Raw genomic sequence first — 23,732 nt, forward strand, 5'->3', positions numbered from 1 at the left:
GCCGACCGAGTTCGCTGCTCGGCATGTGCACGTGAGCAATGAGCCATGACAGTGGAATAAATACATTCAGTATTCTGCCACGGTTATTGGCTGGAATAAGATTTCCTACTCGTGCGGTGGTGTGTGCTATCGTGTGCCATATGGAAGAGTGTGCCTCCGCCCGGTTGGAGTGTGTTATGATAACTAATAAAAAAAAGGAAAAGGAAGCGGGAACCAAAGTCAATGAGCCGGAACTAAAGACGAAGTTCTGTCAATGAACCGAAAGAGAAACATCCCGAGCGTCGTCCCGCCCGACCGGGTCCGGGTGGATTATGATCCTAATATTCCATTTCCCGGGAACCCCCAATCGCTCACCCAGGTGTGGCCGACGTTTCCTTTCCGATGTCGTGATGTGAATAGGGCGGAAGAATTCGAAGTCGCCCGGTTCTGGCGCTCCGAAAAAGGTAAATAATAACTGTAATGCTATACCAGCGGCGGCCACTGCTTTTCTCTCGTCGCGCCGATATCGATGTGATAAGCAACGGATGTGTCACGCATCGGGACAATCTTACTGCTGGTCGATCTATCCTTGCGCGTCGTCCTGGCACGCTGCGGTGGCACTCGCAAGCAAAACAGGTACTTTATCACGTTCGCCAACTGACATTTAGTAACGATTTTTCATGCGAAACGTTGCCTTTGGTAGAGAAGGTGGCATGAGAGTGAGAAGGAGATCACGTGGGCAGCAAAAAAAAAAAATTCCCGACGGCTTGTCAGGAGTTTGCCGGGGGTAAAAGTTGTGGCTCCTGCGCGGTCGCGTCCCGATATCACGATGTGCACACATTTAAACGCACGGCTTCTCGGTAAAGTGCCCGACAACGAGAGTGCTTGTTGATCTATGGGCCGCGTGGTTTGTTTTCGTTGCGTTCCCGAGACCGGCCCGGCGAGAACCGGAACCTGCGCCGAGATTTATGCGACGAACTACGGCAGAACTGTGGCGCTGTAGTGATGCTTTCGTCTTTCTGACTTTCTTTCCCACTGCACAGGATTAAGTACTTGAGCTCTGCCGGCTCATGAAAATTGGGCCGCATTTCAGGCTTCATGGCCCGAGAAGGCGGCGCAAAATCCTGCGAGAATCAATTTTTTGTCCTGCGCGTATCCTTTTTCACCTCCGAAACTTTGTTTTTTTTTTTGGCTCACTTGCTCCACTTGGAGCTTGGTGGGTGGTTTTGAGAAGGCGAGTTCGTTTGCTCCTCCTGCTTAGCCGCATAAGCAAGACGAGAAGAGTAATAGAGCAAATTTAGGCAAACAGGAGCTTTATGTGTAGGCTTCGGATGGGATTGCCGGAAAGTACGCACGCCACGGTGGAAGGTTTTGATCCGGTTTTGAAGATGGTGTGTGTTTCTTTCGAATTTAAGTGTCCTCGAAAATACGCAGCAAGAGTGAACCTTCCATTGCTCCCTGGAAGTGTCACGCAATATATCAACTATCAGAAATGTGGAGGTCCTTGGGTGTGTTGGGAGCGTGCTTTACGAACGATCCCATCGATTTTAGGCCAATGTTTCATAGCGTTTCGTCGTTTCAGAGCCCGTTGCTTTCGGTATTCGGTACATTCCTGTAGCAATAGTAGCAACTGCTGGTGCTGGTGCTGCTACTCGAGAAACGGTAATATATGGAACTAACAACACTCTCGTCTGGCAATATGCTATCGAATTTGTACGCTCATCCATTCAACCGTAAAGCGGCACTATTTCTGCGAGCCTGAAAGATATATGAATATGATTGGTTGCGAAGGATTGCGAACGCATTGCAGGTTGGGCCAAATCCAATTATTGAAAGAGTGCCGAACGGATAGCTTCTGCATCGCCTTCGATGCGCAATGCACCTTGTCGTGGATTTGTTTTATGCATTTTTCCCGACGTACTTTCTCGTCGTCGTCGTCGTCGAGGCGGGTCTGAAAATACCCACGCTGTGGCCAGGGAGAGTGAATGGAGCATTGAACATCCTGTGCACCTGTCACGGCATCCACTCCTCGAAGTGCATCCAAGCACTTAACGTATTACAGCCTAACTTTTGTCGGTCTGTTTTGTATTAACATCGATTTTTGGCACTCTCTTCCGGTTTCTTTCACAGCTTCGGGTTGGTTTCGTTCGGGCTGGTGTTCATCGTCGAGCGGCTCGGTGGCATCCTGCAGGCAACGCTCACGCTGAACGGGCTGATCGGTGGCGTAACGCTTGGGTTGTTCAGTCTTGGAATATTTTTCCGGCGCGCCAACGGCAAGGTAAGTGAAATTTATTCGCCATACATTTCGCAACTCAAAACTTCCCGTCCAAACTTTCATTGGAAAGCAAGTAAAAAGATGCTGGGGCGTGTGGGCGGCTAATTCCGGGGCGTGGAAAGTCGCTTGAAGTGTTTCATTTTTGTTTTTTTTTGTTTCGGTCGAACTGGCGATTTGGTGACATGACTTTTTACGGGGCCTCTCATTCTGGATTGCGTAATGAGTTTCCAAAAACCAGGCTTCATTAGAAAGCGCGGGCGAGGAAAAAAAAACAATTATACCAAAAAGTAATGAGCCCGCTGGATGAAAATTAGCTCGCGAGTTGGGCAGGGAAATTGTTTCACAGCGTTCCCCCGCGGAGGGTTGGGAAAGCCCACCAAGGCTATGGGGTGTGCGCGGGGCTTAGCCAACCATTTACGAATGCTTTTCACGCCCGAGAGACGGCGAAATTGAATTGGAACTCAATTTAAGTTGTTTAACAACAATGACACCGTGAAGCGTTGAGCGCTTTTTGCCAGGAATGTCACCCAACATTTGCGTTGGGTCGCTTGCCTAATTCCTGCAATATGATTATGGGTGCTTCTTGGTCCCTGCACGGCCGACATGGGACTGTGTGCGCTAGTGATTACGCCCCGGGGGATTAGACGACAAACAGTGGCTGTGCCTGCTGTGGAAAGCCGAACGAAAAACACTCCACTTTATCCGATTAATCTCATTGAAGTGAAGTTAAATGAGCTTTTTATTGTGCCCCGATTCCGGATTCCGGATACTCACACGCCCGTTCACACGTACATGTCGCCACACATACACACACACAAACAAATCCGCCAAAGATGGCACCCAGCGCCAAACGGAGCGTTTGGAGTTCCGCTCACGGACCGTGGCAGACGTGTGTGGCGCCGCTGGATATAGAAGGGCATTAAATCTCACGCCTCGGGACCCCGGGCATGATGACAATGATGAGCGTTTTGTTGTTGATTCGAGCGGTGTCCCTGTGCGGACGGAGATCATCACCCGAGCGGTGCTGATGCCGTTGATCAAGACGTCTCCGTTTGCATCATTATCGGTGTCGAGGTGTAAATGGTGACGAGGAAATGGTGCCGCTTCTCGAGGCTCTTAAAAGATGATGAGACATCGTCGACGTTTTTCGTCTAGATTGGGTTTGGAGAAGTGAAAGAGAGAGAGAGAGAGAGAGAGAGAGAAGAATAGAGAGCAAGAAAAAAAAAGCGTGTAAACGTCTGCACGGTACCAGTAAAGATGGATGAAAGATGCGGACGGTTCGGATGTAATTCGGTGCCTTTAGCAGCACAGCCTCGCTCTCGGTGTGTGTCCCCTCGGTCCAGCTCGTACCGGTCGAGTGTGCGAGTGGAAATTGAAAATATGAAAATTTGATTACCTGTTAATATTCCATTTTTGCTCAATCGCTACAAGATGAGCTTATTACGGGTTCGGAGCTTGCAGTCGTTGGCGAGTGTACACGGGCGAATTCACACGTTAACGCCTCGACGCTTCGTCTCGTGGTTTCGCTGAATGTTTGTGTAGGTTTGTGTTTTCTGTGGTCGTGGCGTAAGCACCCGACCGAAGACTTGCGGAGGAGCTTTTTTGCATCGTTCAAGAGCTGATGAACGCTGTTGCATTTCTGTAAATCATCAGCTGAAGGAGAATGGCAAGGTTGCTGTTGAATGTTAGCAGGTAGCACTCGAAATCAAATTGAAGTCTGCAAATTCACTTCACACCTGATGGTTTATTGTAGAACATCATCAACAGTCGTTGAGGGTTTCAAAATTGTCCTGTGGGCATTAAAGAGCACCTTATAGGGCTTTGGTTGTTGTTGTTGTTAGCAACAATTGATTAGGGATAAATTTAATTCCACTGGGTGGGCAAAATAGCTGGGAAAAATAGCTAAATCCAATAAACTGCTTTCATTGATGTGGCTCGCAAATATGCCATTGGCCTGAAAACATCGTTTCACAGTTTTGCAGTAGTTTTTTTTTGTCGCGATCAAACAAACGATCAAATCAATAGCTTCTGAGCATTGTAAAGCAATTTCGCATTCGCATAACAAAAACAGCAATAAATGGTACGCTTGCTGATGATAATAGCAATGAAAACGTTGATTAACCGAGAACAGCGTGGGAATGGATGATGTAATTGAAATAAATTAAACGTATTGATGGAGCAAATTCCAAACGGCATAATTTAATTCACTCCATCAGCGCTCTTTACCCGCGTGCACGATCACTGCAAAAGAGGGACAACAACAACAAAAAAACAAAAAATCCTTAAAAACCCCCCTGTGGTTGGGTTTTGGTGCATCCTGCTTTGTTTTCTGTTTTCAATTTCAACTGGTGTTCTCATCGCTACCGTCGCTTGCGCCGACGCATGACAAAGTTTTCCCTCAAATTGGTCAGATAGCATTGGTTTGTTTATTTGGAGAATGGAAAAGTTTAACCGCATGGAAAAAGTTCATCCCAACGATCGCATTGCACCGCGCAGCACCCTGATGGCCGTTTTCGTACGGATACAAAATAAATGTACCCTGAAACGGGGGAGCCGTCTCGATCGTCATTCGATTTTTCCCGTAGAGTGCTAGCCTTTCAATCAGAGTGAACGATTAGCTAATCAATGTTGTGCCGGGAAAATAATACAGAGCAAGTACGCACACTCAGGCTAATGGGATGCTGGAACAATGCGGGAATGTGGTTGGGCGTTTCTGCTTTATATTCTAATTTTTCTCGTGCTTCTGTTTCTTCCCCAACAATAGGGCGCAATGTTGGGTGGCATCATCGCACTCGTGCTGGTCGTCGTTATTGGTGTGTTGGCGCAGGTGAACAACGAAGAACCACCACCACTGTCATCTTCGGTGGACGGCTGCAATGCTACGGCTGCCTGGGACCGGCAGGACTTTGCGTACGAAACGGAACCGTCCGGTGGCGAAGGGCTTTTCATGGCGCTGCAGCATCATCCCGACCAAGATGGAGCCCTGGGAAGCGTTCTCACAATCGCGCTTCAGAAGAGTTGGAATGGCGAAGAACTGGATAACAATTTTTACAGGTACGTTTCAAAAAAAAAAAAGGCTAGTAGCTGCAGACAGGTTTGTGCTGGTGTTGTTTTAAAATGCTTGCACGACTACGATCGCTTGTTTTGTGCACCAGTGGTTGAGCGTAAATCAATCAGCTCACGACAGCGTGCTTGCTCGAGTCGGATCGGACAGAAATCGTGCGAGGAACACAAGCTGGTCGGTGCAGCTGGGTCGGTGCATGCGCTTCGCAACAGAAGCTAGTTAAAAACTTTGCGAAAACAATTAGTGGTTCGGTGCTAATCTTGTCGGAGCGTGTGTGAGCGTGTTTGTGTTTTTCCTTCTAACATTTTCGAACACCCACCGGATGGTGATCGTGGGCGCTCGAACGGAAGCCTCAAATTAAAACTTTTGCGCGCATCCGAGCCTTCTGGTGGTGTTGCAGATTTAAATTGATTTTTAGAATTTGTGAGTCTGTGGGTTTTTCCTGTGGAAAGCGCCACTAGCTGTAAATGGTCGCCGGAATGGTGCCACGGAAATTTTCCATTTAGAATGCTTTAAACGCAATGAGCTTGATGAGGTTGGTGGACGGATGAACTAATTTCTAGGAGGTGTTGCTACATTTTTATTTACATACAAAACCACCGCTTTTTCTGTTGTGCCAAGCGCTGCATTCACCGTCGTTTGAGTTGCAATAATAATGTAAGGAGGGAAGGCGAGAAAAAAAAAATCCGCTAAAGCTTTCCTTTCCATTCCGGGTGCGAGAACTTTCAACGATCTTGCTGAAAACTCGTTCCGAAGCGCTCACTCCATACTTTCGATTGGCTCCCCTGGAGGAAAGTGTGTGTGTGTTTAAAGCGGAGCGCATCCGTTTCCCGGTTGCCCCTCACGGGTGTCCCAGCCCCAAGCCAAATGGAAGATAGAAGAAATACGATCAAGGTGTGCGGCAAGCGAAAGTTAATTGAGAGTAAACACGAAACGGAATCCACGGCTGCACAAGACGGCACCGTTCGCGTGTCGCGGTTGGAGTTTGCCGTTCGTGTGCAGTGGTATAGTTTTTTTTTTGTATTCTCGTCTCCTGCCGGCTTTGCTGTTGCAAGCTGCTGCTGCTGCTGCTGCTGCTGCGGGTTGGTGGTTTTTGGGGAAAATGCGGGCAAAATCCGGCTCGGTTCGATTCGATGCGGTCACGTAGAGGTGATGATGAAAAAAGTTCGTGCCATAGTGCTCGGATCTGGGGCGGTAGAGCGCGTGCCAGCGTGTCTAGTAGCCACCGTGAGAAGGAAGTCGAGAGGTTGGCAGCGATTTTTACCATCGTTTACCGTCCTTTCGTCGGTGGGGATAGACAGACAGTGAGAGAAAGAGAGAGAGAGAAAAAAAACAGCGTGGAATCCATTCGACCACGGTATCTATATTTTCGCACGGAATCGGCTGTTTGACGATACTTATCGGAGCTTTTCTCGTTGGCTCGAATGATCGAGACCTGGGCAGTGGATGGAAACGAAATGGCTTCATCGCAGACGCGGCTATGGCAGCTATTCACAATGGAGGTTCCTCTCGCCAGCGCCGATTGCCTCAAGAAAAGTGAATGATCTTAATATCCGTGATTGAATCATAACTACCAGCCGTGGTCCAGCAAACTAGCAGCGAGTGATTCATGGCTTAAGCGCATGGTATTAATTTTGTAAACCTCCTTTCCCACCTTTCGCAGGTTGTCCGGTGAAGATGGTTCCCCAGAATCGTCCCCATCGCGTAGGGACGTCGTGAAAACATCCTTCAGACAGACCGACTCACCCGATGACTCATCCTCGTGGTTCGCGCCCGTGTACCGGATCAGCTACATGTGGTACAGCTGCCTCGGGACGGTGCTGACGATGCTGTTCGGTATCATCATATCCTTCCTGACCGAGGAGGACTCGTTCGCTCGCGGACTTTGCTGCGGTGAACCTGCCACCGAGTCTGAACTCCCGTGTCCAAACACCAACCAGCGAATGGGCACTCAGGGTAGCGAGAAATCGATACCACCGACGGATGAAAAGCAACCGAAGCTAAGCGTTGCGTCGATGGCCCCGTTGGCGCTGATGATGCGCACCTCCGTAAAGCTGAGTCCTTCGGGTGGCAAGTCGCAGAAAGTCTCACCGAACGAGGCAAGCATCGGTTCCAGCATGTCGAGCGTGTTTTCCCTCGACCAAGTGACGCTCTCGTCCGAGCTGGGGTTGTACACGGACCAGGAGATGGACCGGAGGGAACCACTGCCGCAGGTGACCGGATCGGAACCAACGGCACCCGAGAGTGAAGCGATGGCCAATAATGGAACCAGCCACTTGGCACTCCCATCGCTGCGGGTGGAACGGGAAAGATTTTAATTATGAATTTCTAAACTCTTCATTTCCGGGGCACATTCCGAAAGAAATTCCCACCCCCGGAGGGGAGTGAAAGCCTGGAAAAAAGAATTGGTCGCACCGATCGATCGCACTCCGGGATTCCTTTTTTTTTTTTGTTATTCGTTTATCAATGCTTCATCGCAATCGTAGGGAAAACCGTGCCCTGGAGATGGAGCTGGGAGGCTCGCAATCGCTGAACGGTGCATCCGTTTTGTTTAAGTTAGCAAGCTCGTTCGGGATCGCCATTTGCGGGCGAAGGACGCAGCTTGAAAGCGTTATGAATCGTCCGGGAGGCACCGTTAATATGTACATTCGCTAGGGAATAGTTATATATTGAGATACTTCACGGTGCACACACACACACACCACCGGGTGCAGGTATTTATCTCGGGCGCGTGTGTCGGAAAGCTTGTTTATACTAGGTAGTAGAAAGTCAAGACGCAGGAGCCAAGGTACAGCGAGGTACGGAGATTGAGAATCTGTGCCCGGACGGAGGAATCCGTGCCGGCAAACCGAAGAAGGTAGCGCGCGCGCGCACGGTAGCGATAGCTTATTGCAGGCTGAAAGTGCCTTAGAGCGGAAATAAAGCGCCCGGCAAGGCCGGATATTTGTTTTTTGAACGGCTAGGTGCATTTAGTTTCGGTCGTTCGAATTGGCAACCCACCGGGTGGCTGATTGAGCGTTTAATTAAGCCGTTCGCCGTTGGGAAATGGAAGGAAAGCGTATGCCAATCGCACATGCAGCATGCATACGTTGGTGGTAGCGGCGGCGAAGAAGCAGCACTCGAAGCACTGAAAGAAATGCACTCGAGCCGAAACCAAAAGCTCCCGCCGGTCTTCGGGTAATATCCGGTGGTGATGGCGGAATCGGAATCGAATACGGGCCCCGGGATGGAATTGAAAATTAAACATTTTCCTCATTTATGTAACGAAACTCATCGTCCTGCGCTTGGCGCGTGATGGAAGTTGTCAGCGAAAAGGATGCTGGGCGCCGATGGTTTAATCACCGGATCGGATTGGGTTATGGGCGGTTCGACACCGGGATTTGCATTATCGGCGCGTCCCATGGCGCTGGCCCAAAATCCCTCGCCGTAATCCTCGCAATCGGTTCGATGACGGCATTCCAATTTATCTTGCTCGTAAGCTCTTCCCGATAAGAGCGATTTAAATTCATCATCTCGCGCGACCGTGGTGTGGATTACTGTGCCGCTGGTTAACTGCCGCGACGTAACGGCGTGACTTATTTATTGTGACGTACTGACAACCCGCTGACAGGCAATTGGGTGCGATTTGTCCTAGCTGCGTGCCACGCAGCTGTATGTGGGCGCAATCAATCACACTAATGCCGGCAGGCGGGTCTCAATTGGCAATCATTTCCGTTCCATTATTTATCGGCGGTGTGATTGCGAATGTAGCAAAAAAACAAGAAAAAAAAGCACAAAGCTCGAGGCTCAACCCCATCCCGAGTGGACGAATCGGTGCCTTTTGGGGCTAATAACAACGGCGTGGCTGTTTTTTTGTTGTTGCGAGCATTCCGCCCCGGATATTAGCCTGTGTGGGTGGACTGTCGCTTGAAAGCGAACGATCAACCGACGCACAGGTGCGGAAGTAAGCGCATTTGCGTTTAACGTTTGCAATTGTTTCGGCTTTGTCATTAGAGCGAATGTTTTCTTAAAACCGGTCGCATGTCAGCTCAAGGCTCTCCGGGGGGCTGCTTTTCTGCAAGCATTTGGCGAAAGTCTCCTTAAGTTTGGCAATGGGCATTCACAGGACATCCGACAGGACCAATCTTGATGGATCGCAAATATGCTGTCTCGAGTACTGCTTTCGTTAGAGGGCACACACAAAGCACAACCTTGTAACGTTGCGAGAAGACTCAACTAAAACGCACCAGGCGGGAGATGGGTTATAATAAATTAAACAGAATTGGATTCATGTTTATCTGCTGTGTGTGTGTTCTCTCTCTCTCTTTTTTGGCAAAAAGAAAAGCAGCAAAAAAGAAGACATGCCGTGTGCATAGTTGGCATTTGTTACCAAATTGGATCTGATAACAATTTATTTGCGTCGTCTTCACCGCCGCAGATTAACTTTTGTTCGGGCTTCCCACCTTCCGAAAGAACTCCCACACAAACGGAGATCTTACGGGCCGTGGCCAACGTACAATATCGTCGCCGTGCACCGTGGCTCAAGTGGCTCACCGAAAAACCACAATTCAACAAAGCGGTTCCGGCTCCCTATCACCCACCACGCAACCAAACGCCATGCCAGGACCGGCCAGGCGAGACCAGGATTTACGGGCTTTATTTGTAAGCAGATTTTTGTCACCGAATCCCAGGAGCCGTCATTTATGCAACCGTTTTGCATCCCGAGCCGCTTCGTGTGGGTGGGATGCATGCATGTTTTTTGGTTCTATTTTTTTTTGTTGCTGTTGTTGTCTTGCTTCCACCCAACGACGAAAGAAACATGCCGCACTGTTTATCTAAATACATGCACTTTTGGGGGGGGAGGCGTGCGATGTGCGAACGCTCCGCAGGGACGACAAGTTGTGTAAAGAGACAGCTTCTGTCAGCGGCTTGGAATGGGTGGAAATGGCCCCCAAAACCCGGACCGTATGTGCAAGAAACACGAGCGCCAAAGGGTTCCGGTTACGGCGCTTTGCTGACGTGCAAGCTCGTGCAGCTTCCAACTACTCGGGTGCTAGTTCTGTTCTGCATGTGGGTGGAAATTTTCCAACCACCCAGCGGGAGCTCACGAAACGATAAAGTTTTCGAAACACAAAGTCCAAAACCGACGACAAATGGCTCTTTCTTCGACCACGAGTCAGATACCCGAAAGGCTCCGGCATCTTCTGTCCCGCGTGACCAGCCCGCGACCAACGATGGCCAAACTCAGCGAAAGCCAGCGCGGAATGCGTCAGAGCGCGGGAAGGTCACGGCCGGTGGAAAGTTTTGGTCGAGCAGCAAATGTTGCCGCTTTCTTGTGCGAGTGCCATCGGGCGGAAGCAAAAAAAAAAGGGGGTAAAAATGGTGCAAAGTTTCCGCCCTTATTGAAACACTGCTGGGCGAACTTTCCTCCGACAGGACGCACCTTGCGTGGTTCCACGAGGGGAAGAATGAAGCCAAACGAATAAGAACAACAAGAAAAAAAACAACCATGCCCACAGAAAAAAAAACGGCTGCACGGGGTGAGCGAAGAAATAATAAAACTATTGCACCGTGAAAAAGTCGTAAAAAGTGTGTCGTCAAACGCGAGGTGCAGAAAACCGTGTCCGATGCAAAGTTTGAGGCGCAAGAAAAAACACCCGACGCTGGAAATTGGGTCGTATAATATCACGTGCGAGCGAGAAAGCCATAGCCTTTTTTGTGTGTGTGTGTGTATCTCTCATTTAATTAAACACTATGAGCTTTTTCCTGCCGTCAGTCGTTAACGCGTGCTCTCGAAGGGTACGGAATGTCATTAAAGGGATGGCTGCAATCACACCCACACGGTAGAGGGTGGTATTTTTATTAGCCACCATCGCGTCGTACGCCTCGCCAATCACGCCACGCGTCAACAGAGTGACAAACACGCACACGCGGAGTGTCCGGTCCGGGTGTATGCGCGATCAATTAAGCTCTCGGCCCGTGTGCACCCTGGGAAAAGGTGGTGTAAATGTTGATCGTTATAATAAATCAATCAAACAAACGCGGGCCACATTTGATTGCGCGCGAAACGAACATTCCGCGGGGCTTTCTTCATTCGCGTCGCGATGTCGCGTCGGATGGCACTCGCGTGCAGGAAATTTATGACATTTCCATTTACGAAGGGGCGCTTGATTTAGCCGCGTGTGTGAATGCGTGTGCACCTGTACGAGAAGGAAAAAAGTAAACCATTCCCGGGTTCATAAAACAAGCTACATGGGAAGTCGTTTTTCCGTGGGTGGGTGTGAGAGTAAAATTCCTATCAGTGCAATGCGCACCCGCGGCATCAAGCGGTATAAATGGCGGTATTTCGCTAACTATGACGTGGCATGTGGCACGCAGAGTGCAAGAGAGAGAGGGAGAGAGAGAGTCCTTTTCCTGGGGTACACAGGAAGTGCCACCCATCATCACTGCACGCTGGTGGTAAAAATGTGATAATTTGGTGCTCCGCAAGAGTCATCGCATGGGACAAAACACACTTCCAACGATGGTGGTGGTGGTTATTTTGTTGGTTGGAATGTTTTCCCAACCAACTGGTCACTAGATTGTGATGCACCCACGCCCACTCGCCCACCCACCCACCCACATGTGAACGCACATTAATGAAGCGAAGGGAAGCGCCCAGCACTGAAGGCTCCACTGGGGGTTCGAACAAAACGAGCGCGAGCCTGTTTGCGTTTGTTCGTTTGTTCATTTCATCCTCGCGGGCGGTTTTGTTCAACCGGCGATCGGGGGGTTTTTTTTTTTATTTTCGGTGCTTTAGAATCGTGGCAATAATTTTCCACCAGCAAAACCAGCTAGCGCCGTCGGCTCGAATTGTCGAATTTGTTAATCACAATCGCGGCGCAAATATTAGCTCAGCAATTTGTCGATAATGGGGAGTGGAATTTTGGTTTTTCGGAATTGTGGCTGGCGTGGGTGGTTTTTTTTTTGGTCATGCCCGCACCAGCGGGCTGCTGCGATGCGATTTTCACCCCCAGCGTGAGCGAGTGAAATTTGAGTTAGCCAACCACAATCAAGGTAGGCGGGATTTCCACACGAACCACCGCAATTTGTAAATATGCCATTTTTTATGCGATCATAATGGATCAATTCTGGTGTGATTTGGGGTGAAGCGTGTTTTTTCCCCTCGATTTAACTCTTCCATGCCGATAGTTTTGATTAAACGACATGTGATGAGGATTATGTTTCCACAGTTTAATAATGCATAGTGGTTGCAGTGAGTTTTTAGAGCACAATGGAGCTCATTCAGCATGTGGTTCAACGGAATCTGGGGCCGGGATGTGTCAATACCGGGTGGAATAATATTGGCTGCTTCATATCGCTACTCCGGGCGAGTGCTGAAAAACCGTACGTCTTCATCGCCGTTCGAGAGTCCGGTTTGGCCACAGTGCATGCATTCGTTACGAAAAGGGATAAACCTTCGGAAAAACAACTTCCCTCCTCTCTCTCGCTCTCTCTCTCTCTCTCTCTCTCTCGCTTTTCCTCTACGAACCGGCAAGGACCTTCGGGGTTGGACCTTGGAGTTTGGCTGAAATAATTTCCATGATTTATGACCGAGTTGTAAATCAGCTTTCTTCGCTCAGTTTCGCTCGTCAAACTTCGACAGCCGGGCGGGTCCGGGTGCGTTCCTGGGTCGGTTGCGATGTTTGCCGGGGAAAATCGTTAGTCAAACATAAATCTTCATAGCCGACCGTGGGTTGGTTTAAAACCCCGAGCCCCGAACGGGGTGGCCGGGCCGAGTTTTGTTGAAATAAAGCCGACACCGGCGGGAACCGCTCATCCATCTCATGCTGCACGTTGGCCTTAGGGCTCCATTCGCTCACAGCTGCGGGCGGTGGAATTCGAAATTGCCAGAAGCTTCAGAACAGCTCAGAACTGCCCGAAGGGTTTCGAGGGAGGAAACTTTGGGCTTCATAAATCGGTAACGGTGGCTCAAGTTTTTAGCACCCGGTCGTGGGGAGCCCTTTCATCGGTTGTAGCGATAGGCGAAGGGATGCTTGTGATGGCCACACGTTGCATGCACGTGGACAACCCACCGTGAGCGATGGATACTGGCTAGAGGCGAGTTCTTTCGGTGGAAACTCTTCAACCACCGCGTTGGAGGAACATATCCAAATATGATGGATTCGCTTTTAATCTTGCCTGACGGAACAAATAACGGCACGGCTGGTTCTCGTTGCTGATGGAAAAGACGCCACTGGTGTTGCTGTGTACATTTGCATTGCGCTTGCAAGTGCCCGCTTGCAAGAAGCATGCTTCATTCCAACGCCCGAAGGCGCGTTTACGGAAGCGATTTTGACGTTTGTGACACGTGTCAAAGCAGGCGTTTCATCAAGTGCTACTTCGATTGTGACGATTTCCCAACATCCGTTATTTCGTAATGATGTCCCTAGTGGCGCAGAACGTGCCGAGGATAAGCCTCCCCTCGGGGGGGTGGAGAACTCCGCTCAAAGCCCTGCTCCCCTTTGAAAGAACCCCTCATGCAAATAGAAACAAGGTCAACCCGGTGACGTGACAGCCAGTTCGCCGCGTCGGAAACACTGCACCGTCATTATCCGGTCGGACCGGTTGGCACGCGGATGCAGTTCGGAATAATGTTGCAACAAGATCGACACCTGCCTGTGGTAGGTGGCTGTTTCGCGCACACCAGGCCGCTCCCAATTATGATCGAGCATCTTCGAGGCTCCATCGTTCGAGCCGGGAAAACGGACGGCGAGTTAGCCATTTGTACGCTCCCGTGCTGAAGAGGCCACCGGCACAACAAGTTCATGAATTTTCCAATCCACGTCCAGCACCATCGCATCGCTCGAGTATGTGTGTGTGTGTGTGAGAGAGAGAGGAAACTGTCGTAATGTTGCAACCGTGGCCCGATTCCACAAACGATGTCCAAGCGCACTTAACTTTCCCGGGCAGCGGTGGAACGTCAGTGGCTGCGGGTCGTACGGCGTGTCAAGTATTGTTATGAATTTGATAACGATGTCATTAGGAAAAGGATCACGTTTATTACTTGCATAGCTAATGAGAGCGACCGACCGTCGCGTCGACCAACTGACTCGGCAGGACGATGCAGCAGCAGCAGCAGCAGCAGCATTTGCCACCTCACGCTGGGAATGCTGAGGAAAGTTTCCAAGTACCAACGCTCGTCCCGGAAGGCTCGTATCGAAAGGAGCACTCTGCCCCCACTCGGTAAGAATGTGTGTCACTGTGTGAGGCGCATTTCGTGGTGAAGTGCTGACTCGTTTCACGTCACAGGACACGTGTGTAAGGTCACCATCGTGATCGCCATCAGGAAAGGCTTAAGGAGGAAAATTCTCCAGCGTCCAAATCATGTTTCAAATCACAAGAAGCACTTTTTCGTCTGCATCCTGGGTCCACTTGAATAAACCGTGTCTGTATTTCAACAATCAACGTTCAACTCCTTTCCCGTTTTGCTCGATTTGCTCGACCAAAACAAAACGATTAAAATAATGAGCTTTTGCTCGCTCTAGACGTTTCTTTCCCTCCAATCGGAGCGATTTTAACAGCGCTTCACTGCGATTGAGCTTGTGAATTGCATCGTGGGGTGCTGCTGGAAACGAATAGCCTTCATGATATGAATAAATTAAACTCGCTTCACCCAGTTTCGTTGCAGCCGAGAGCTTCATGCCTGCCGTCTTTAACGGAACATTGAGCTTTGATGGTACGTAATTGTCGATACACATCGTTTCATGCTTGCGTGTCCTTGAGGCTTTCTCCACCCGGCACTCGTTTGGGTGTTTGATGGGATGTGAAATGAAATTTATGCACCCATCTGCGCTTCGTGGGTGGTTCCACAACGCAATCGCGGGGGTGGATGACTCTCACGCAGAAGATCACAAGCATTCCTATCCCGCTATCGACGGGGGTAGCGTTTTTCCTGCGAACGAGTTACATTTCGAAGTGTAGAATGTGGAAAAGCGCATCGTCCATTTGTTCGGCGATGGTGTACGCTCAACATTTTAATAAATGGACAATTCCTTTCTACTGATTCCGCTTTCCACTGAGGTAGTTGTTTATCTCTCCCTTGGCCAGATGGAATACAATCTTCACCCGCAACGGACGTCGGGAGGAATAAGAATCGCGCTCAAGATGCTTTTAGGCCTCGCCTCGACGCATAATCCTTGTTCGGATCAAACGCGAGCGGGAAAACTTTTACCACCAGGTTTGCCCGATCGGTTCGAGACAAACGAACGAATTAGGCAGGAGGCAGGAGATAGAAGCCTTTCACGAGTTCCACGGAAAAACGGCTGCCGGTTGGCTGGCTGGCTTAAAGCTCCACTCCGGGTTTGATGTTTTCGGGCGCGTGAAGTGGGTTAAAAGCATGCAAACACTCCAACCGGAAAAGGGGCGAAATCCATTGTTTACTGCCTGGGAAGAGACCGGGGGCGTTTTCTAACGTGAAGAACACGGGGGTGGTTCCTTGTAAGTGCATTTGGTAGCCTTGCCTGGCCTGAGATTCCCCCGAAATACAAGCGGGGGTTTTTTTTCTTGGACCGAAAAGGAGCATCCTTTCCGGTTGCGCCTATGCTCGCTTACTTTCCATCCGGGGCGAGTTTTCTTCCCCCATTTCGCCACAAGCCCTTAGCGGTTGGTTTGACTTCCTGACTTCTGAAGACGGCGTCTGTGGCTTTTACCCCTTTTTTCAGCATGTGAAATCACTCAAACCTGCTCGGGAAATCAAATTGACGCCGGTTGGATACGGTTGGACGGGGGTGATCTCTTTACGTCTCATTTCATCAGCCGATGGTCGGTTGCTGGAAATGTGCCGTAATGTGTTTTCTGTTGAAACCGGCGCCGGTTTGAGAGCAGTCTTCAGCAGCCGCATTACTCTGTTTAATCTGAGTGATTACTTTTGACGTGAAGAGATCAAAATACTCACGCTGCAGCTTTCAGGCGTGCCTTTAGAATTGATGATCATGGGTTTTTTTAAATGTGTTAGCTGATCGAAAGTGAATGTATTTGGTATGATAAATGTGAGTTGAAACATGTTTTACTATAAGCTGAATTTACATGAAATACTATCAGGCGAATCACTGACGTGTTTTTTTTTTCATTCATCTGATTTCATTCACTCAACTACGACGCTAATCTATTACTTCAACCTCAAGGACGTTCAACCGTAGCCCGTCTAATCCGCTTAATTCCGTGCACCTGTGTGAGTGCGAAAGATCGAGGCGATCTGTTTTGATCGTGCGTCCTTCACCAACAGCGCTGAGGTGGGGCTTATCGTAACAGAGACGTGTGTTGTATACAGTTGTGTTTGCGTGATAGTGTGAGGTGATCTACACTCAGAGTGCAGTTATCTTGCTGGCCTGGCGCCAGCGTTGAATCGTGTTGCGGTCAGTGACCTTTTTTGCTCGCTCATCTCTTTCTTTCTCTACTCTCCGGGACGGGATTAACCACGGATATCTGAGCTGCGTGAGCTCAGTGACCACTGCTTTACCTCAACGAAGCGAATGGGATCGGATTAAAGTCAAGTGGCAAAAAATCTACTTGAGCCTCAAATTTAATCTACCGCTTATTTTGCGCCGGAGCATACTCATGACAATTTAAATAAAAATGTACTTTGGGAAAATATAAGCGTAAAGTTACAGAATTACAGGATGTGATTAGATTTTTTTCTTCTTTGCGAAAACAAACAGCTATCCGATCGATACATATTTTTTACTGATAACGACCAATAATGAGCCCTCGAGCGAAACAAATTGGATAATATTTCATTTCTCGTTTGATGATGGTCGATTTGTTTTCCTGGCAGCGCGAGCGTTTTTGCCCACTGCCCGGTGATTCGGGTTTTAATTAAAAGTCAATCATGGTTGATTTTTTTTGCCTTAGCAAACTGATGTAAATTCTCGTTGCGTGCTATCGATTAGGCCACGAATCCCTGGCCATGAGTGTTTTGAGTTTTTTTAGTAAGATAAAACAAAAATGTCCCCAAAGTCCCTGTGGTGAACATTTTCTCTCCAAGCGTTGCCGCTAGATGATGGAAATAAATTATCGTCATCTCGTATAGACTGGCTCGTTTTCGTGTGTTCTGGTATTCCTTGGGCCATGAATCAATTATTCACGATGGTTAAACCGTCGGAAGAAAATTAATTGCTCGTCCACCCGGCGGTAGACCAAAATCCCCAAAAATATCCGGAATTAGAGCTCGCTATTTTTCTTCTTTTACACCAGCGGAAAGAAAAAAGAATCCCCGGGCATCATTCGCGGTCACGAATTCAATTTACTGTTTATTTATTGGAAAATTAATTTTATGCAAGTTAATTACGCGTTCGAGCGCTGCTCGCGAGGCCCATTGCTTGGAGCATTTGGAGTTTTTTCCTCGGTAACCATCGATAAGAGATAGGCAAAAGGCAGACAGATTGTCCCAGCACTGTGCACGAGCCTTCATGCGTAGAATTAGAGCCCGCTCGAACGCATGGCAACGTCGGGAAAACTTCTAATCCAATCCTCCTGCACTGCGCTCGGTTCTTCGACACTCACGCAGTTTTGCAACCGATTAAACCGGCTGGCACGAGTTCCCGCGCGAGTTGCACGCGACGAGGGTTTTTAATAGAAAATGTTATGGAGATTAATTTCGTAATTAAATTCAATGCCCGCGCTCGAAAAGTCCCACCAAGTTTCCATCCTCTCGAGGGAAGTCCTCCGAAAACCGCTCCGGGGACCTCGATGAGTGTAGAACATGTGTAATCTATCTTCCCAGAGTCGGAAGCTACGGTTGAATCTAAGACCAAACCGCCACACCACCCTCTAGTGCGTGGTATATCACGCCCAGCCCACCGCCATCATCATCATCATCATCATCGCCATTGTCGTTGAGAACTTCCTCGCTTGCAGGGGCTTGTGTGTGAGCTCATGCACACGCACACGAACGGGCTTAAGCTGGGTGTGATGGGAGGGGGTGGGATTTGACAAAAGTTCCCCATGCACACGGGGTGGGGGCGGAGAGCGAGAGAGAGAGAGAGTTTGGCGTAACAACGGAAAAACAGCCGACCCAACCGGGCGTGAACGGTATCTGAAAATTACAAAATTTTCAACGCGACGCATCGTCTGCTGCGCCCGGGGATTTTCCTCCAGCTTTCCACCCCCACAAAAGGGTGCTAATTTTCACGCGCTCGCGCATCCCGTCGCGGTGGAATTTGGTCCACAAATCACGCCGACGGCCACGCCACCGAGGCGTGCCGCTAATGCTTCCGGCGTCTTCAATCATCCCGGCGGCCGGTACAACACCCGGCCCCGTGGCACTAATTCGATTGCACTCAGTCGAAACCGAATTTTAATGGCGGTCGCGATTTAGCGCAAGCCAGTGCTTTAGCTAGCGCGAGCGCGCGTGTGTGTGTGTGGCTCTGCATCCTTGTGGAGTGTAAAATCCGGCTGGAAAATGAAGCACCAAAGTGCCGAAAGAAGTGATTTAAACAAAACTGGCGAAGCAAAGTGGAAGAAAAAAAAACACATTTACACACTCACACACACAGCTAACGATGCATAAGACTCTAAATCTTGCAGCATAAATCATTATTCTCGTCTTGGCGCTTTTTGCTTTCTGTTCCTGCGTTGTATGTTGCTTCCAGCACCAGCATTATCCCGTCTCGGCTCACTTTGATCAGTGGGAAAAGCGCCGCTTGCTGCAACTTATACAACATTAAGCCCATTTCGTTCACATCGCCCGGTCCGGGTTTGTGTGTATGTGCAACTTGGCAACGCTTGGCCAGGAAGCAACCGCGTGTGTGTGCGTACGTGTGTGTGTCTGTTGCGGTGCTCCATTATAAAAGGAGAGAAAGTGAACCGGTCAAAAGACTGGCCTCGGCAACTCGCAAAGGACCCGATAAGGCGAGCTTCTCCTCCCGTGTCCATCTGCGCACGTGTGTGTGTGCGCATGTGTGTGTGTGTGTATGTGTGCGCCATCCGCTTGTCGGTAAAACCGCGCCGGAATGAAATCCTTGCGGTCCCGGAGCCGAAGCTTAATTAAGTGTCAGTTGGTGCTTTGTTGAAAGCTGGAGGCGCGAGGATGAGGACGTCCAAGCGGAAGGGGACACACCGGGGGACGAGGGCACATGAGATGCCTCCGGTTTCTTTTCCTTCCACCTCCGGGACACCACCGTCGGCAACTGGACGGTTCCGTAGCAACGGCACTTTGTCCAGTGCCCGTCTGGCAACTTCTCCGATGGCGCGGACACACTTTCACCGGCACCCTTTCAGCGCGCGCGTGGTCGTCCTTTTTCCACCTCCCACCCCCCCACCCCACTCCCTCCTCCCTTGGGACGGGAGGAGCTGAAAGGTGGGTGGGTGCATCTTGCCAAGTTTATGATCGGATAAAATGTAGTTGAAGTTTATTTACGAGGTGTGATAAAATTCAAAATTAGTTGAAAAGGCATGATTTACGAGGCGCATACTCCTTTGGCCTCACTTCGCGTTCCCCCCAGCCGGGGGAGGGAGGGCGGTCGTTTCTGCAGGAGCGTCTCCTTTGATAAAGAAAGTACGCCACTCGCCGGTGCCGGGTCTGGGGACTGGAAAATGGGGACACGACCGTGGAAAACCGGGTTACCGAAGCCGGCTTGAAGTGGTCGTAATTTTGAGCCGTTCTCGAACGAAATGACCGTCGTCGCGTGGTGTCCTTTTACACACACACACACACACACACACACACACACACACATTACAGGCCGTCAGTAAGTGGCCCCGTTCACACGTTCAGCCGGCCGGTAATTGGTCAACATTCAGCCGGTTTGGTTTGGATTGAATGCCGTACGAAACTGAGACACGGCCGCCCTGCAGGGATGTAGCATTTCTTTCGAAATACATTCGCACATTCTCTCTGTGGACTCGGGCATTCTGCAAAAAGGACCCCCGAGCACGAATGATGAACGATGATGCCGTTGGAATATGGGACCGATGCACCGGACGGCCATCATAAAACCGGTGCTTTGCAAGCCCGCGTGCATCGAACTGGGATGCATTTACCTCCCAGTGGGAGGGTGAATTCGTTCGCTTGCGGTTTTTCCCCTAAATTGTGCACCATTCAGTTGAGCTCTCCCTGGAGTCAAACTTTAGCACGCTCGCTTTCGAGCTCGGGAGCTCGGTGTACCAGAAATATGGAGCGAAGAAATATGGGTTTTTTTGTAGCGTCCAGGGATTTCAGACCGTTGGCCTCTCTCGGAGGCAGTCATGAATAACCCGACGGACGATTGGAGTGACTTTTCCCGCACGTGGAACCAAAACCGGTCGTTGCATTTTCCCACGTTGTGACGTGCAATGGACAAATTACCCCATGACCTTTCCACGAATGATCAATCAACGATCAGTTCTAATCGGTGCGTGAATTGCCTGACTGTAGATTAAAAGTCCGTCTAAAACAAGTCGCCAGAAATGCTCACTGTTTACGTGAATTAAAACGCGAATTCCGTGAATGCATCACCCGCATCCGGTGGGCTCGTAAATTACGTTTCGACAGGCGTAAACCACCCAGCGACAAGTGCTCGGGAACCTGTTTGCCCATTCGTGGAACCGGGTTACATCGTATCCGTGCCGTGGCCGGTCGATCGTCCTGACGAAGCGGAAGTCAGCCGTCATGGCTTCGACTTGGGTTGCGCAATGTCCTGCCAAAGCACGCCCTTCAATCTGGCTGGCGCTTGGTGGGAAGAACTGAAGACAGAAGAGGGCCGCTGGTCGTGTGCGAGGCAGTTCCGGAACTATTCCGTTGGCCACGGTGTTTGCCGAAACCCGTGTTTGGTGCGGGTGAATTTATTTATGTTGCACAATAAAATATTTATTTAATTATTATTGCTTGCCAAACGGTGGCGGGCTTCTGGTTGCGCCCTGCGTCCCAGGAAGGACACACCGAAAAGGGGTTTGTACGGTGCGATCTGCTCAGTGGCAACTCGCTTACCGATCCCTGGAATGGAGAGGCCGTCAGCAGCACGACGGGACGAAACTAAAATCGGCAAAACACAAACATTGTGCCGTTTCGGTTGGTATGGGGGTTCCCGGGACGCTTTTCCCGGGAAAACTTCCCCCCCCCCCCACTGGGAGGCTTGGTTTGACCGGTTGAAGCCTCCCTTTTTCGCTTTTCCCCGAGTGCCACGGTGCCACGGTGCGTGTAGTGACATTAAAACGTCACATTAGCGTTGATTTATACATGCATGACATTTGCGCGTGGAAAACCTTCGGTCGGTCGCTTCCGGGTCAGTTCGCATCGGCAACAGCACAAACCGGCGCAGGTTGGCGTACACACAGTAGTGCAGTGCAGTGGGCACCATTTCTCGGGTGGCACTTCCGGAGCGGTGAGAAAATTGCCAATTAAAGGATGCGCAAAACGAGTGCGTCACGAAAGGGAACGTACCATCACCGTCAGGTGAGACCACCTACACCTGTCCCTGAGATATTGATATTAATGGGGATTCACGGGGTGACTCCTAATGCGCAGATTAGATCGCGTAAGAACGCGATTACGGTTGGAGGCTTCAGGCGTTTGAGTGGCGTAAAAATGGCACGTGCTTATGAATAAGTAAATACACCGAAACCGATCAATAGCAAGCTGCACACCACTGGAAAGGGCAGATAATTATCGGTCGCAGTAATTTACGGGTTGCCAAAACATTCCGGCTCCATTCATCACCCGCGTCTAGCTTTATCGCTGCGTGTGATGATTGAACTGTGAGTAGAAAAGAAAAGCACTTCTCTAGGTCCTTCCCAACGCAGGTAGCAATCGGCAGCAGGATATGGTCTGAAGGTTTTGCCTGGTCCCTTTTGGTGGAGAGCTGAAATTGCGTGTCAGCCCGTGAATGGGACCGTGGGTTTCGTGACACCCCGTGGTCGGAGGCATTTGGTTGGTTTTAATAAATGCCGTTTTGTGTGTTTGTGTGTATGTGTGCTGCTCAATTTCACACGTACGATATAATTGAGCCCGACAGCCGCGAAAAACCGAAACCAAAATCACGAACACGCCCGGGCCGTCCTCCCCGGGAAACCATACGGAAACGACATCGCGTGAAGTTGAACACTTTCGCGAGGGGTTAGCGAATTGTTTGGCGTGTGAGGCATGTGAGTAAATACGACGCTTATGGTGGAATGAAAGCATACGGTGCCCGTTCCAGTTCGATTATCATGCAAATCATGGACGCGAAGTTGTAAAGAACCCCTTCATCTTGATTAACCCGACGCGCTTAATGGCCTTGCTTTGTGGCTTTTTAATCAACGAATGAGCTTTCTTTAACATCTTAATTTCTTTCGGTTTTTCCTTCAGCAGCGAGCTTTTTCCAACTCACTGCAAACTAAGAAAAAACCCATCCAAGCAACCCTTGGGTGTTGCACGTGCCAGCTGGCTCTGGGGAAATGGCTACTGCGTTAAATTGCAACCCATAACGCGTCCCGTCAGTGGTGACCCGCTTTCAGAGAGTGCGGGAGTTCATCAAAACCCTATCGATTAACGGTTCACTTCACCCGCATTCGCCACCCAATGTCGTCGTCCCCCTCCTCGAAAGCAGCACTAGTTATGCGCGGCGCGTGTTATTGCCTGGAAAACTACCGACCGAACCGACTCGTAACCGTTAAAGCGAACGAGCCGTTACATAGAAGCTGGGTCAGTTTCAAGCCCGCTTGAGATGCTACAGCTTTAAGCCAATAGCCGAAGGGTTAATATGATGAGCGGATGTACTTAAAGCCTCCACCTCTTTACGGAAGGTCAATTTTTTGCTTTTGCAACCCTTGTGACCCTCCATTCATTCGGCACGTGTATGCTCCCTTTTTTATTGGGGTATTTTGTTGGCCTCAGTTTGCGCATTAGGAATGCAGGATGTGTGCTCTCGAGTCAGTCCCAACTGCACAAAAAGAAACGTGACACGAAGAGGGATGATTCGATTTTTTTCGATCCTACTTGCACGATTACTTTGTGTGCATTTCTGCGAGCGTCTGGAAAGCAGTGAGAAAGTTGAACTCGAATTAATCACCAAGCGGGAGCAGCTACTGCAAAGAATCGCTTCTGCCCTCGCAAAACTAACTCGCAAGTTTTGCTTCCCAGTGGCATCGCATCGTTTCAACCACCGAATCGATTCCACCGGTAGCCTTTTATTTTTCTTTTCTTTTTTTTTTTTGGGGGGAAGAACACCGTCATCCTTCAGCCTTCGTGAATGGCCTTCTTCGACTGTGACGCGTGCATCTCGTGCCAGCCCCGAGCCACTGACTGGGACCAAAAAACCCGACCAACCCGATGTTTGTGTTTTCGCCCGGAAACTGAGCGCAAAAACACGGCCCCATCTCACACGTCCGGTGGAAAAGCACCATCGAACGGTAGCTCAATTTGTTCATCGGGAGCGCCCGTTCCGCAGTCTACGAAACCGCGGTTCGGGTTGGCTTTTCCGACCGACGAACCGAGCACGA

General features: G+C 49.8%; 1 protein-coding gene across 1 annotated transcript in view; it reads left to right on the plus strand.

Annotated features, from left to right (window-relative positions):
* The window catches only part of LOC128724766 (sodium-coupled monocarboxylate transporter 1), a 34,022-nt gene extending 26,386 nt beyond the window's left edge, over nucleotides 1-7,636 (plus strand). The window contains exons 9-11 of the mRNA XM_053818487.1: nucleotides 2,110-2,257; nucleotides 5,019-5,308; nucleotides 6,982-7,636. Of these exons, the coding sequence (XP_053674462.1) occupies nucleotides 2,110-2,257; nucleotides 5,019-5,308; nucleotides 6,982-7,636 (1,093 nt within the window). The remainder of the gene's footprint in view (nucleotides 1-2,109; nucleotides 2,258-5,018; nucleotides 5,309-6,981) is intronic.
* Nucleotides 7,637-23,732: the final 16,096 nt, after the last annotated feature.

Source organism: Anopheles nili, chromosome 3 (assembly GCF_943737925.1).
Source record: "Anopheles nili chromosome 3, idAnoNiliSN_F5_01, whole genome shotgun sequence".
NCBI classification, from domain to species: domain Eukaryota; kingdom Metazoa; phylum Arthropoda; class Insecta; order Diptera; family Culicidae; genus Anopheles; species Anopheles nili.